We start from the raw sequence: 15,137 nt of genomic DNA on the forward strand, positions 1-15,137 counted from the left end.
ACGAAAGATGGAAGTGAGCCTCATCACTGAAGAACATAAGTTGTCAGGCAAGCCCAAAAACGCCTCACATGCATTATTACGAGCAATAAAATCGAGTGGATTAAGTTCCTGCACCATAGCTAATTTTCTGGATGAAATTTCAATTCTTCATGGAGGATTCGTCTCACAGAGCGAGCAGACAACCCGAGAGCAGATACATGTTTGCGGGCAGACTGTCGGAGAGTTCTCAAAACAGATTGTCCACCACGTCAATGTTTTGGGGTGTCCTTGCTGGTCGTGGGAGGCCAGGTTTCTATGTCTTTACATCACCCGTTTACCTAAAGTTTTTTACCCATGAAACAATTGACTGCCAGCCAGGAACACGACCACTGGGGGGAATATTGAAATGTTTACGGAATGCATGTTACCTTGTGACAATTGAGCGACCACTTGAAAAAATGTCTCAACATGGAAAGCGCGTTCCAACTTCGTCCACTCCATGATGCTCACTGGGGTTCTTAAAAAAATAAACGCAAAATACATAATACACGTTAAGAACCAAACTTTAAGCCCCACCCTCTAAAACAAGTCCATCCTGACCATCCTCAGAGCAACCATCACCTCAGGGCGCCAAATTTAAATAAGCAAGTTGCTCTGCCGCACCCTGTATTTTATTTATTGTGTGCACATTAGCTGGACAACTACATGTTACTAGCGATGCCAAAAACTGCTAGTGTGTGTTTTGGTGCTACTACTGCATGGCACAAGTTAGGCCTATAAGTGTTACTACTGTATCACAGTGGTCTAGAAGTAAAGTTAAATTGTATATAGCATGTTAGTGCAAAATGATACTTATAGTGATTAGGTGCACGTGTACAGTAATCTGGAACGATTGGTTAAGCAATCGAATGGAAATCGATCAAATTTAAACACATTAATTTACATTGTCATCTTTTAAATATGCCGTTTTGTAAAGTAGTAGGATTTTTATTCAAATGTCTGTAATTGATTGTGTACATAATATCGCATTAAATTGAACGAAGGCCCAGGAATTGAATCATGACAGACTGTGATATTTACAAATATCTGGTTGTAAAAGGAATCAATTTCGCATCGTCATGAATTAAATGGTGATTGACAACTCTAGTAGTGATTGAACTGTCCCACCTCGATATGTTATCAATGGTGACCATGTTATTCCTAGTGAAAATAGTCCGAACAACATGGCGTCCTCTCACACCATCCAGGCTGCTATTTCCAAGCAATTCCACCAAAGGGGTAAGCTAAATGAGAAAACAGTCCTTCATTACATGCTCACTCCATGTGAAAAGAAAATGTTCATCGTTTAGAATTATTGGGGGAAAAAATTGCTACAACCTGTTGTGAGGTCAGTTGCTGAAAATAATGGACAGGTAGGTAAGGCAGTAGTGGAAGGATGGAGCTGACGAAGTACGTTGGCCAAGTGGGGACATCCCCCACATCACCTGACTGTAAGAGTCTTTTCACAAATGCCTTTTTCTGTGGCGACTTCATTTCCGAGCTGTGGTCACGAATGGCAGCCAACCTTCAAACAAGTTTCACGTCAGGACACTCTCACATAAATTTAATCCTTCGCTAGTCAGCAACTCACACACTGTCATTGACAATGACAGAGGCCGGGAAGCTCATGATGTCAGAGACAGACATGAATGGGATGAACTGGGACAAATCCACAAATAGCTCTGGGGTTACTCGAGGGAATTTATGAATAAAAGCAGCAGTCATTGTTTCCATGGCCTGCAGCTCTTTTTGGGAAGCCTGACAAGATTAACAGGACAAAAACAGATGTTAGTTGTAAAAGATCGTCTGGTATACGTTCAAAATTGATTGTGCATATAGCATGACAACATCTGCAGTATAGGTGAAACACAATGATACCTCCCTCCAATCTAAGGACCAACCCTAAAAAAAAGATTTCAAATCCCATTTTGACTGGCGGAGATCATTTGTTGCCAACCTCAGCCAGTCGAAATCGATTGGATGTCTGGCGCCGTAAATGGCATTGAAAGATGAAAGTTCACAGCCATTGCTGCCAGTTTAAGGCAAGGCAAATTTATTTATATAGCACAATTTAACGCAAGGCAATTCAAAGTGCATGAAGATCATGAAAATCACATTAAATCTATAGAACATAAAAACAAAGACAATTGAAACAGAAAATAAAATTATACATAAAAATCACATTTAAACGCGAATAGAATAAAAAATATATATATACTACTACTATTGAAATCAGCAATGGAGATAAAGCACAAGAGGAATAGAAAGCAAATAGACTGAAATATATAGGCATTTACGGATATGCAGTGCTAAACAAAAGCGTTTTTAGCCCTGATTTAACAGAGCTAACAGTTTGAGCTTACTTCAGACCTTCAGGTAACGTGTTCCAGAGGTGAGGAGCAAAATAACTAAATGCTGCCTCACCCTGCTTGGTTCTTGTTCTTGGAACATACAGGAGACCAGTTCCAGACGACCGTAGGGGTCTAGATGTTCCATAGGAATCTAACAAATCAAGCATGTATTTTGGTCCAAGGCCATTAAGTATTTTGTAGACGAGCAGTAGTATTTAAATGAATTGGACATCGATCTCTCGCTGTAAAAAAAAAAAAAAAAAAAAAAAAAAAAAAAAAAAAAGTAAAAATAAATAAATAAACTTTGAATTTATGGTAAAATACTGGCACCTGTGGTTTCCAGAATTATACCATTAAACAAAATGGGAACGACGTGAAACATTGTCAAATTAACAACAAACTACCGACAAAAAAAAAAAAAAAAATTATTTCTTTATATTTTAGTTTATATATTTTCATGCGATATAAACAGTTCTTTTACATTAAACGGCTGTAAAATGTCTATTCAGTATCCAGTATGTAACGGTCCAATAGTGATAACACAGTGCTCCCTTTCTTATTTTTCCGCTTTTCCATGTGGAGTTTTTACTAACACCAGTGTGCTGACTCCTGAGCCAATAGCATAGTCTAGCTTCAGCTGCCAGTACAGTCTTTTAAGCCTTCAGGGGGCCATGTTTTCCTAACATTCTACATGCACAGAACTTCCTCCAACTGGTCTACAGCTGCTCGGTAGTTAGCAAGTTGACAGCAAAGACAAAAGAATTGGTTTGAATCCAGAATAGAATAGAATAGAATAGAATAGAATAGAATAGAATAGAATAGAATAGAATAGAATAGAATAGAATAGAATAGAATAGAATTAGGGCTGTCAAACGATTAAAATTTTTAATCGAGTTAATCACAGCTTAAAAATTAATTAATCATAATTAATCACAATTCAAACCATCTATAAAATATTGGGCCATTTTCATTTGCCATGAAGAAAGAATAATAATAACTAGCCCTGCAAGCAGGACTCAACGGGCCCTCGGGAGTCCTGTGTTGATTTCTCCAATTTCTTTTCGGTGATTTTTTGGGGGATCATTGAGTTTTTTTCCCTTCGAGGAGGAGTCGGTCTCGTAAAAATGGCCATTTCCTGTTCCCAGCAGGGGGCGCCAGGCCTAATGGGTGATATTTCAATGAAGTCGAGTTCAGGCTGGGATACATCACAAACATGCCAAATATGAAAAAGATTGAACGTTGTATGGGGGAGTTATTAGTCATTTTTTTAAGTTGGTGTTTTGTCAAAAATATGTCCGACTTTGGCACGATGAAAAATACATCGTATCTTTTTTTCTCCTACAGATGAAGTAGCAGAGTGTGAAGCAACAGCCTTAATGAGTCAAAGCAATTCTTCACTGCTGTCATCAGATGAACCAATTTATCCCTAATATATTTCATTGAAAACTACATAGTATTTTTTTTCTCCCACAGAAGTAGTTTTATCTCTAATATATGTCATTGAAAAGTACATAGTATTTTTTTTCTCCCACAGAAGAAGTAGCAGACTGTGAACCCTAAACCCTAACACACACAAAAAACGCCCCGCACAGGTCAGCCTTTGAATGAAAACTCACCATTTTGATATGTGCAAATTTTTGTGAGTTTTCGAGCATGTTCAGAACTTCAAATTGGCCATTTTCATTTGCCCTGAAGAAGCCCTGACCCTAAACCCTAACCCTAAACCCTGACCCTAATCCCCAAATAAACCCAACTTTGGTACTCCGCCCAGGTCAGGCCCTTGAATGAAAACTCATCATTTTGATAACTTAACATCTCATATGTCTCATGAAGAGTCTCACCAATTTTGAGGAGGATCCATATTTTTCTGTAAATTATTGTTGGAATGGAAAGATAAGATACAAGACAGATATATACATTCAACATACTGTCCATAAGTACTGTATTTGTTTATTATAACAATAAATCAACAAGATGGCATTAACATTCTATTAAAGCGATCCATGGATAGAAAGACTTGTAGTTCTTAAAAGATAAATGCTAGTTCAAGTTATAGAAATTTTATATTAAAACCCCTCTTAATGTTTGCGTTTAATAAAATTTGTAAAAATTTTCAATCAATAAATAAACTAGTAGTCGCCATTGTTGATGTCAATAATTACACAATTCTCATGGTCATAAAATCAGCCGCACCCAAGCACCAGCAGAGGGTGACAAAACTCAAAAAACAAGTGCACAAGTGCAAGTAACAAGTGCACATGACCCTGTGCTGTCATTTTAATCTGTTTGAGCGGGGCATGTGCGTTAATTGCGTCAAATATTTTAACGTGATTAATTTTAAAAATTAATTACCGCCCGTTAACGCGATAATTTTGACAGCCCTAAATAGAATAGAATAGAATAGAATAGAATAGAATAGAATAGAATAGAATAGAATAGAATAGAATAGAATAGAATAGAATAGAATAGAATAGAATAGAATAGAATAGAATAGGGGTTAAGTTTGTATTATCATCATAAATATTCACTCTCTTATCAAGAGATACCAGGAGTTTGAAGTCTGTTTTTGTGTAACCGAATTGGTCCAACAAACCCGTCTTCTTTCAACTTGAATGTGATCCCAGCTTTGATGCATTCGGGAGAGGAACCTCTTGACAGCGTCTTTCTCAGCTGACATCACAAGAGTTCGAATGCTGTTTTCTGGCATCTGGAGGTATTCCTGCAGAACAGAATAATCAATCAAAATGTCAAGTTCAGTGAGTACATTTTTAATTAGAGTGATACAGGTTATTTGTACCTTCTGCTAACTAATAGAAGAGCATTTAATTGTTCTGCTTTGTGAAGAAAATAAATAATCTTTTTTGGACCAATTAGCTGACAAAGTGGTGAGGAATCACAATGTTATACGAATGTACTGTCGATATCACTATACCTGCAACAGAACCCTGAGAGCAGATGAGTTGTTGTCTTGCTCAATGAGGTCCCACAAGACGGGCTGAAGCGCAAAACCACAAATGAGTTAATTAAGCCTGCAATCTGAGTGTGTATGCGAATGTATCTTACACTGAAACAACTGAGCAGATCCTCTTTGAGTGTAGCGTTCTGCTCCCGGCGGAGGAAGACTCCCACGGTGTGAAGGACGCTAGTGGAGGCCTCGGGCTCCATGGCGCTCCAGGATGTGTTGTCAAGGAGACTGGAAAGGAGAATAGCCTGACCCAAACCTTGCCTGGCTTCTCCCTCCCCCTCATCCAAACCCGAAGAGATGCCCACCATGAAGTCCAGCACTCTCAACACGTATCCGAGCGTCACTAAAAACCAGTGGTTCTCTCCTCCTTCTACTTGACATACACTCAGCTTGTGTAAGACATCCAGCATCAGGGGGGCCGGATTCACACACAGTTGGGATGTGTCCAAATCATATTGGGCTGGGAGCATGTCGAAAAATTTCTGAAGTAAGCACTTGCTATCTTCTACCTTTTCTCTGAGATCAGCACAGAAATCAAACATGCGGGGCATTGATTTCAGAAGCTGATGGTAGAGCGATTCGTTCAGGCACATGTGCTCTCTCAGCCCATGTGTCTGCCCACATAATTCCAGAATTGTCACATTCAGGAACATTTGCACGGCCCACTCCTTGTACTGGCAAGTACCCTCAATGGCATCGACACGGGAGAGATTATGTTGTCGAAAGCAATACGCTGCGGCCCAGCTGCCTTCTGGGAAGGAGTGTTGGGAATTTAGGGGTTCTCTCCCACACAGAGCGGAAATTAGGGCTGAACTGTTGGGCAGGAAGCAACGTCGGAAAGCCTGGGCACTCACCAGCCTGCTGCCCAACTGAGCTAAACAGCCTTCCTCGGGCGCCGGGCTTCCTGTCTTACCGTTCGACAGGTGCGCACACAGCTGCTTAATGCTTGTCTGGTTAAAAAAATTAAAGTTGTGTGTCCTGGTAGCCTGTGAGTGAAGAATGAATACTGTATGTTATTGCTTTGCTAAATGGCCCTAAATGTATTTTGCAAAATGAGCATCACTTCGCCCACACGCTCTGCGTGTTGGTACTGTGCACACAAATGCCCCACGGTGAAACAACAAAAACATAGCATACATGCTGTGCTAAAAGTGCTATTTTTAGCAGGAAAACTTGATAAAGTATTCCCTGTACAGCCTGACTGAACGAAACTCCCAAGTTGGTGCCAAAGCAACACTTTATCATATGTACTGTAGCTTTTGCCTGAGCTAAAAGAAATAATAATAAAAAATAAATCTATGATTAAAAACTAACTAAATTGCAATGAGCAATCCGATGAACTGAAACACATTAAAGATTTTGAAAATTTCATATAAATAAAAGGTACCATTGAAGAGAATTCACACAAGTGTACATACCAGTGAAGTTCAATAAAAAGAAAGTCTAGTAATGTGCCATACTGTATTTTTACCTAAATGCAATTAGTAAAATTCAAATGAGTATACACACTGTACAGTGTATCACAAAAGTGAGTACACCCCTCGAATTTCTGCAGATATTTAAGTATATCTTTTCATGGGACAACACTGACAAAATGACACTTTGACACAATGAAAAGTAGTCTGTGTGCAGCGTATACAGTATAATAGAGTTAATTCATTTTCCTTTCAAAATAACTCAAAATATAGCCATTTATATCTAAACCCCTGGCAAGAAAAGTGAGTACACCCCTTAGTAAATACGTACATCCCTGAATGTCCAAATTGAGTACTGCTTTTCATTTTCCCTCCAAAATGTCATGTAACTCATTACAGGAGTGCTGTCAGCCTTACTGCAGAGAGTGAAGAGGTGGGGGGTCAGCCTGTTGGTGCTCAGACAATACGCCGCACTCTACATCAAATTGGTGTGCATGGCTGTCACCCCAGGAGGAAGCCTCTTCTGAAAACGGTACACAAGAAAGCCCGCAAACAGTTTGCTGAAGACATGTCAACAAAACACATGGATTACTGGAACCATGTCCTATGGTCTGATGAGACAGGCGGGCTTTCTTGTGTACCGTCTTCAGATGATGCTTCCTCCTAGGGTGACAGCCATGCACACCAATCTGATGTAGAGTGTGGCGTTTGGTCTGAGCACTAACAGGCTGACCAACCACCTCTTCAATCTCCGCAGCAATGCTGAAAGCACTCCTGTAACGAGTCACATGACATTTTGGAGTTGAAATGGACAAGCAGTACTCAATTTGGACATTTAGGGATGTACTTATTTACTAAGGGGTGTACTCACTTTTGTGACCAGGGGTTTAGATATTAATGGCTGTATTTTGAGTTATTTTGAGGGGAAAATAAACTAACTCTATTATATAAGCTGCACACAGACTACTTTTTATTGTGTCAAGTGTCATTTTGTCAGTGTTGTCCCATGAAAAGCTGTACTAAAATATCTGCAGAAATGCGAGGGGTGTACTCAACTTTTGTGATACACTGTATGTCTATAGGATTTACCTCCTAAGCAATGGCGGGTTTAGGGGTGGGGCCACAGGGCCCCCCCCCCCTTTAATTTGAATGGCCCCTGAAGTGCCCCTCTTCCCATTTTAGCACAAAGCAAGGCAATCAGCGAATCTTTTTTTTCTGATGTGAGACAGAATGAGATATTTCTAGAGTATGTTAAAGGTGCACAGTGTAGGATTGATGGCCAAAATAGTACTGCAACTAGATCAAAATATTGACAAGCACAAAATCACATCGCCAGAATACCACTTCACATTGGAGAACCTGCAGGAAAAGAACCTTAATTGGCAAGTGACGGGTCCTCTTCGGTAGGTATATGCAAGATGTTTTCAATATCATAATGCCAACATTTAGTAATGATGATTAAAAGAGCCGTTATACGAAGGCCAAGTTAGTTTATGTCACCATGACCGAAGTGAGGGAAAGCTGCTTTTCGCAATGTATAAGCACACTAGCAAAGAAATATATCATTTGTTAATGCTTGGACAGCATCCACATAGATGATTTACCGTATTGGCCCGAATATAAGACGGCCCTGATCAAAGACGACCCCTCTTTTTCAAGACTCAAGTTTGAAAAAAAGACTTTTTGAACGCCAAAATTGATTTTTATACCTAAAATAATTACAGTTTATCTGAAACAAATGATTATAACAACATATTTAAGAGGAAAAGCATGTTATTTTGCCTCATGCAAATATTAATATCTGAACATTTAAATACGTAAACTAAAGTGTAATCACATTCGTAAATGAATGGCTTCTGGTTTTTGAAATGTAAATAAACGAATCTATTGTGATAAAACAACAAAATTGCAATAACTGCATTAACCATCAAAGTGAAGTCTACCTGTAACTGTAGACTTGAAACAAATCTGAATAAGGGAAAAACATTGCAATAAAATAATGCAAACTGATTAACTTGAGAGTAGCTGAGATCTATCATGACAGTACATCGCTTCAATGATATCTGGCACCATCTAGCGTTGTGAATGGGTATTATGTCTAGTCCGCGAATATAAGACGACCCCATCTTTTTCAGTCTTATTTCAATGCAAAAAACACTGTCTTATATTCGGGCCAAATACGGTAATTGCTCCATCCATTCTAATTTCCATTACCAAGAAATATATACACGCGTAAAGACTTTATCTTTTCACCAGTCAATAGATCCACATGCTATAAAAACGTAGCATAGCCATGCCAAATCAATGCCTATCCTTGTTTTGCTTCTATTGTTGTCTTGAATCCTGAATCCTAACCCTAACCCTCGTAGCGACGTTTTTTGGGGGGGTTTTTTGCTTCAGTTTTAGACACAATTCAGGTAGTTTGTCAAAGTTAGAAACAGGCTTATGGCTGTTTCAAATTAGCGGCAGCCCAGTATGAAGGGTTCAGCGGCAATCCATTCATTGTGTATGGTCATGGCCACGGTGGATGGCCGTTTTGGGCGGAACAGCAAGTTTGAATGAATTTGCACCTTCTGTGTGTGCGTCAGTTTGCCCCGACTCGGCCATGTAAGCAATCATTAAATATTGATAATTTGGCAAACAAAAAGAAAAGCGAGCATTATAAAGCTTATTCTTTTCTTCATTTCACTATTTTATGACTGTGGTCAAGCCCGCCAACTGCGTAAAAGCCGAGTTCAAGCTAGGTGCTAACACCAATGCACAGCTACATTACTGCCGTCCTGCCTGTGCCTCTCGCTCTTTACTGACGTAATTGCTGCATGAATTCCGATTTGAGAGACTTGACACTTCAGACCGCCACCACATTCTGGAAAAATGAGGCCCATATCGGACTTAAACCACATACGAAAGTGACGCAGATCGGATTTGATATGGTCCACTTCTATGCGAGGTGTCCCATTCAGACCATCAAGTTAATGCCTCACTCGAGTCGGAAAAACATGAAAAAATCGGACTCCTGCATAAAGACCTGCGGTCTGAACCTAGCCTTAGAGTTTTTACTTTCAGTTTTCTTGTTTAGATGTTGGCGTCAGCTGCAGCGGACAGTATGCGTGTTGTGTTGCGCAAGTTCTGAAATAAATGATCAATAACCTGACGAAGCTGGTGATTTCTTTGGCGATGTTTCAATAATAGTAATTGTCAACTTAACTTATAAAGACTGGCAAACGGAGGTCGGAGAAGGACCGCCGAGATCATAGACATTCTACGGTCGTATCGTCGAGCCAGTTTACGGACGCGCACACCCCGCTCATAGTTTTCTATCATTTCTATCCTCATTTCATTGGAAGCGTCACCTTTTTTCACCACCTGCACTAACATTCTTGCAACCCATGTTGATTTCTCTGACAAGAAAATCCGCCGTGCGTCCGTCTTGCGGGAAAACAAAGAAAAAGCGGCGCTGTCAAAATCGTCGTATTTCAGGCATATCGTCGGCTGTAGAAACAAATGGTGAGTCAAATTGTACGTAGGATGTCGAAAAGATCGTGTGTCGAAGCGATCGTATGTCGAGGTACAACTGTATTTCCCCCCAAAAAAGTTTCTTTAATATCTATTGAATCATTATGGCCATTTCATGAATAATTGAAGTGCAAATCTTACATTGTGCACCTTTAAATATTAATGCTGCTTTTTGAGATTGGCTTTTGAGATGGCTTTTCAAAAAAGTGATCAAAATTACCAGTAATGTTCCATTTATTGTACTCTTACTTGCACACAGTATGGTTAAATATGAACTATAACATACTTTACTGGTTCATCTTTTCTTGACAGTGTCAGGCAAAGCTGTTTTTACCGCCACATGTAGGATAATCTACGTATTGCCTTGTTGACCAAAACCAACACAAAATAAAGATGGCAGTGACACTTGGCCCCTGAGGGTTACAGGTAGTCCCTTCTTTGCCCGTTTCAGAAAAATCCTAGAACCGCTACTGCTCCCAAGGTTACTGCATGCCTATACTACAAACACGAATGGTGGTTCACAACATGGTGTCCATAAATCATGTGATGTGGATTTAACTAATGCCAGAGCATGCAGTCAGTTCAGCGAGTGCCTAGACTTTCATTCTATACGACTGGGTTAATTACTTACCTTCTGCTATCCATGGAAGCACGTTTAATTGTCCCGCCTGTCAATATACATCACTTGCATGGATTATACAATGAAACTGTTGTAAACTTTTAGATGATTAAGTTCAGCATTAGCGGATTTAGCCATTTGAAGACTTTTTTCAAACTGCTCTTTGTTTCTGAATCCCTCACTTACATGTGATACTTTTATTCAATCCCCGTTAATTGACTTTTTCTATTCCCAATCCCTCGTAATTAACAAGAGGCCACTCTATACTGATTTGAATCATTACATCAAGGTATACTCACCAGATGTGACCTTTGTAGCCAGAAAGAGGAGTTGGCACAGACAGTGTTGTTGAATTCTTGCGCAAAAAATTCACTGCACACATGAACCCACAGGAGGTCATCCTCGGCCGCTGACAGATACCAAGCTGCGTCAGAACATGTAGCGTGCAGGTCCAAACCCATTTCGCCCCCTGCAGTACTCAATGACTCGTTCTCCCATTCCAAAAGTTTGCAGTAGAGGAAGACCGTGAAGTTGGAGACACCACTCAGCCCTGGAATAGATTCATTACACGCTGCCTCCAGAATTTCGGCAGTGGTCGAGAACTCCATCTCTTTTTGGAGGTCACTCTCACTTCTTGGTTCTGACTGATGACGCTGATCGTGAAGGCCTTTTGAATTGATTTGATGGCTTGGTGAAGATTCAGGAGGTGAATGAGGAGCTGTTTGTCGAAACTTTTTTCCATCGTTGTCGGGGCAAGATAGGAATGGCAGTGAACTTGGGAGACCTTGGTTATTAAGCCCCAATGCTTGAGTGTTCCAGGTCACATTATTTCTTATTCCCCTTTTTGTGCACAAACACAAAAGAACCATCAGAAATATCACTTGTGTTAGCACACAATTCGCTGCCAGTGGAAAATACAGTTTACTGTTTTAATGATCTTACCATAAGATTAACCGCCTCAGGTCGCCTTAAGAGAGACATGAAAATAAATAGCATGAGTGTTAGTTGGAAAAAGCAACTAGATACCCACAACACACACCCACACGTAGCAGCATTTGATGCCACATCCGCCAGCAAATCCCACAAATCCCCGATATAATATTACTGATAAAAATAAAAGGGCAAAGAGATTAGCTAAATCCACAGAAAATGATGGAAAGACCAAGTTGACCAAAAGCAGCCTGAAATACTTTTTTTCTGAAACATGGAGCACTGTATTTCAAAAACATAAAAACAATATTAAAAATAAATAAATAGAGCTTCAGATATGAGTTGAATTTGTTTGGAGGCCACACTTGTAACTGTGAACAATCAGATCTCAAGCCAACTGCCCATTAAAGTGCAGTAATATTTGTCAATTTTGGCAAAAGATATACAGTATATTGTGCAAGCCTGTACCACTTGTCACTAAACTGGAACAAGTAACAGGGAGCACATCATGGAACAAATTTCTGACCTTCCTACCCTGGCTGCATGTGCACTTATTAGTTAATTTCAAGATTCTGCTATTTGTTGTCAAATCTCAGAATGGTTACACTATACTACCGAAGCTGGCTGGCTGCCACTGAAGCCACTGTATCAAAGTTCAAGAAGAGGAGTCTAGAGCTTTTTCTGTCACTGCCCCCAAACTATGGAAAGATTTCCAGGTGCACATTTGACAAGCTCCTTTAGTGTCCAATTTTTAAGTGAAAGTAAAAGATTTCATTTTCATAAATGTTTTCCAGTTTGCTTCAGAGTGGGTTTAAGTTGAGGTAAAATGCTTAACAAAACATTTAAAAAATTTTAAAAAAAAAAAAAGTCAACTGGTGGCGGAGATAGGTGATCAGCTGGAAATGATTACATTTTATGATGAGAATCTACGCAGTGCTCTCAGAGAACTTAAGAAGATTGCTGACAAGGATATAGAGTCACCTGCTTACAGCGGGAATACCTGTACATCCTAAACTATAGCCTTTCATCTCTAATCACAATTGCCCTGCATACTTACCAACGGAGCATTGTCCCCTCGCACTGGTCTGGGGCGCGTCAACCACATCGCTGACATCATCAAGCATTGCCCTGGTAACTTGTGACACTTTCTTCTTCAGGGTCCCATAAACAGAACTGCCCACTCTGTGCAGAAGGCCCATTCTGAGCCTGTCCAAACTCTGCACAAGAGCGAGATTTTTCTGCACCAAGTTGTCCCCACTTGTACGTGTCAGCGCCTGCAGAAATAAGCTTCGCAAGGAATCTGGCTCTTCCTGTGTTGCGCTTGAATCATCCCAAAAATTATTTTCTAGAATTGCACCCGGCTTAATGGCTTCTGGGGGCAAACTGAAGGGCTTAACCCGTCCACTTGAGCCTGTTCTGTGTTGGGCATCTTCCCCCGCTGAGTGCAAACTAACAACAGGCCTCCAGCTACGCGTTTCCATGAAGCCAAGCAAGTATTGAAGCCAGCCGATGCCAAAGGGGCAGTCGGCGTGACCTTTCAGTGCGCAGATGAAGCCCTGCAAGCCGGCGCTGGCCTGACCGTATGTCCCACTTATAAGCGCCTGAAAAGCGGCCTCCAGGACGGCACTCACTGTCCTCCAGTGCTGAGACAACATAGTCAGAATGGGCTTATGAGGCTGACGTTGCATGAGGGATGTGAGGCTCTGCAGTATCCCCAGCAGCCAGTCCCAGTGGGGGCTGCCCCTCAGGGACAGAAACCAGTCCTTCACTTGGATGCTGGGTCGGGGTGGTACACGGCCGTTCCACTGGTTCTGTGCAGCGTTCCCTTCTGATTGGAGGAAAAAGTAAAGCACCTTCTCCCACAGCTGTTCGTCATCTGAATCAAAAGGTGCCCCCTCTAGTCCAATACTCATATCTTGGAGGTACTGAGAGATGTTGTAGAGGAAGCCAGAGAGATGATGTCGGTCAAACGGCTGGTTTAGTGAACCCAGGTTCTTAGTAGGAAGTAGTCCACTCAATGTTTGAAGGCCCCCGAGTATACTATTCATCCAAGGGGGCAGAAGCACATCCTTGCCTGTGTCCTGATAGCTCTTTTGTGGATTCCGAAAGCCTTCTTTATTCAGTTTTGATAGCAGCTCCTGACGATTGACATCTCTTTGTTGGTCTTGACCCCTTGCTGAATGGATGCAATTTAGGACAGAAAGACCAAGAAAGGTTTCATTGGATACAAACGGGGATAAAATACACAATTTAGAGTTATTGATACTGCACTAACCTGTTTTCTCAGAGGACCCTTGTCCTAGTAAAACAGCACAAACTAGGATGCTTGTAAATCGAAGGGTAGTCATGCCTGACCTGTGTCTGCAGTCTACAGATCATTCCTGTGAGATATGGATCGCTCTTCATGATTATTTTTCTATTGATTTTGGAAAATAGTGCAATTCAATTTACTTTCGCTGATAGGATTGACCTGAGATGTAAGGGAGAGGGAGATTAAACCTTAATGACAGGCTGCCACATCAGCTTACACTTGCAATGCATGGCTAATAAAGCACGTATTGTATCAGCACTCTTACTATAATTAGAAGCTGCTAAGTGGTATGTGCACCTCATATTGATGTTCAAGATTTGTTCGGCTTTTAAGCTGGTAGCTTCATCTTTATCCATTAAAGACTGAGCACTCTTAACAACGCTTCCAAATTTGAATTATTAAATCACTGACAGCTTGTGCACTCACAGCCAATAACAAGGCACTATCAGGCCTCTCACGCCAGTAGACTATCCAAAGCAAAGTCGCAATTACAGGGCGGAGGCATAGCCAGTGAGCCAAGTGCATATCACGACTGCACCAGATAATCGCTGATGCAAACGAAGGTGCTAAATTCCTGTTTAGTAGGGTAGGAGTTTACCATGCCAGATTACAAATTGCATCATGCAGCTTTGTTTTACCCACAATCATTCCACAATTAATTTCTAAATATTTCAGATATTTCTTTTTCAGTCTTAAGTAGAGATGTCCCCATCCGATATGTGGATTGGATCGGACGCCGATATGGGCAAAAAAATGCGCATCGGTATCGGATCAGAACACGGAAAAATTCCGATCCAGACTTCCGATCCAGTTTTTTTTAAATCCGGTCCGGGATTTCCAGCGCACCGATTTACATAATCCATTCCAGTTTTTGCTTCGGTTTCCCTAAAATCCGGTCCGCATTTTACGGCACCCCATCAACACACTACATTTACATTACCGTTTCCCAATTTACCGAGAGACTTTATCGGTAAAAATGTTGTGTGGGATCATTTCACCTTAAAGGACGACA

General features: G+C 40.7%; 1 protein-coding gene across 3 annotated transcripts in view; it reads right to left on the reverse strand.

Annotated features, from left to right (window-relative positions):
* LOC130923020 (stereocilin-like) overlaps positions 1 to 15,137 on the reverse strand; it is a 57,171-nt gene that overhangs the window by 25,152 nt on the left and 16,882 nt on the right. For all 3 annotated transcript variants that reach the window (XR_009064643.1, XM_057848402.1, XM_057848393.1), the window contains 10 exons: positions 14,090 to 14,195; positions 12,872 to 13,990; positions 11,827 to 11,851; positions 11,184 to 11,724; positions 5,433 to 6,320; positions 5,302 to 5,364; positions 4,963 to 5,088; positions 1,610 to 1,776; positions 1,357 to 1,543; positions 1,147 to 1,262 (listed from right to left, as the gene is read on the reverse strand). Coding sequence is in view for 2 of the 3 variants with exons in the window: in XM_057848402.1 (XP_057704385.1) it covers positions 1,147 to 1,262; positions 1,357 to 1,543; positions 1,610 to 1,776; positions 4,963 to 5,088; positions 5,302 to 5,364; positions 5,433 to 6,320; positions 11,184 to 11,724; positions 11,827 to 11,851; positions 12,872 to 13,990; positions 14,090 to 14,162 (3,305 nt within the window). In the remaining variant the exon portion in view is untranslated. The remainder of the gene's footprint in view (positions 1 to 1,146; positions 1,263 to 1,356; positions 1,544 to 1,609; positions 1,777 to 4,962; positions 5,089 to 5,301; positions 5,365 to 5,432; positions 6,321 to 11,183; positions 11,725 to 11,826; positions 11,852 to 12,871; positions 13,991 to 14,089; positions 14,196 to 15,137) is intronic.

Source organism: Corythoichthys intestinalis, chromosome 1 (genome assembly GCF_030265065.1).
Source record: "Corythoichthys intestinalis isolate RoL2023-P3 chromosome 1, ASM3026506v1, whole genome shotgun sequence".
Classification (NCBI taxonomy): Eukaryota; Metazoa; Chordata; class Actinopteri; order Syngnathiformes; family Syngnathidae; genus Corythoichthys; species Corythoichthys intestinalis.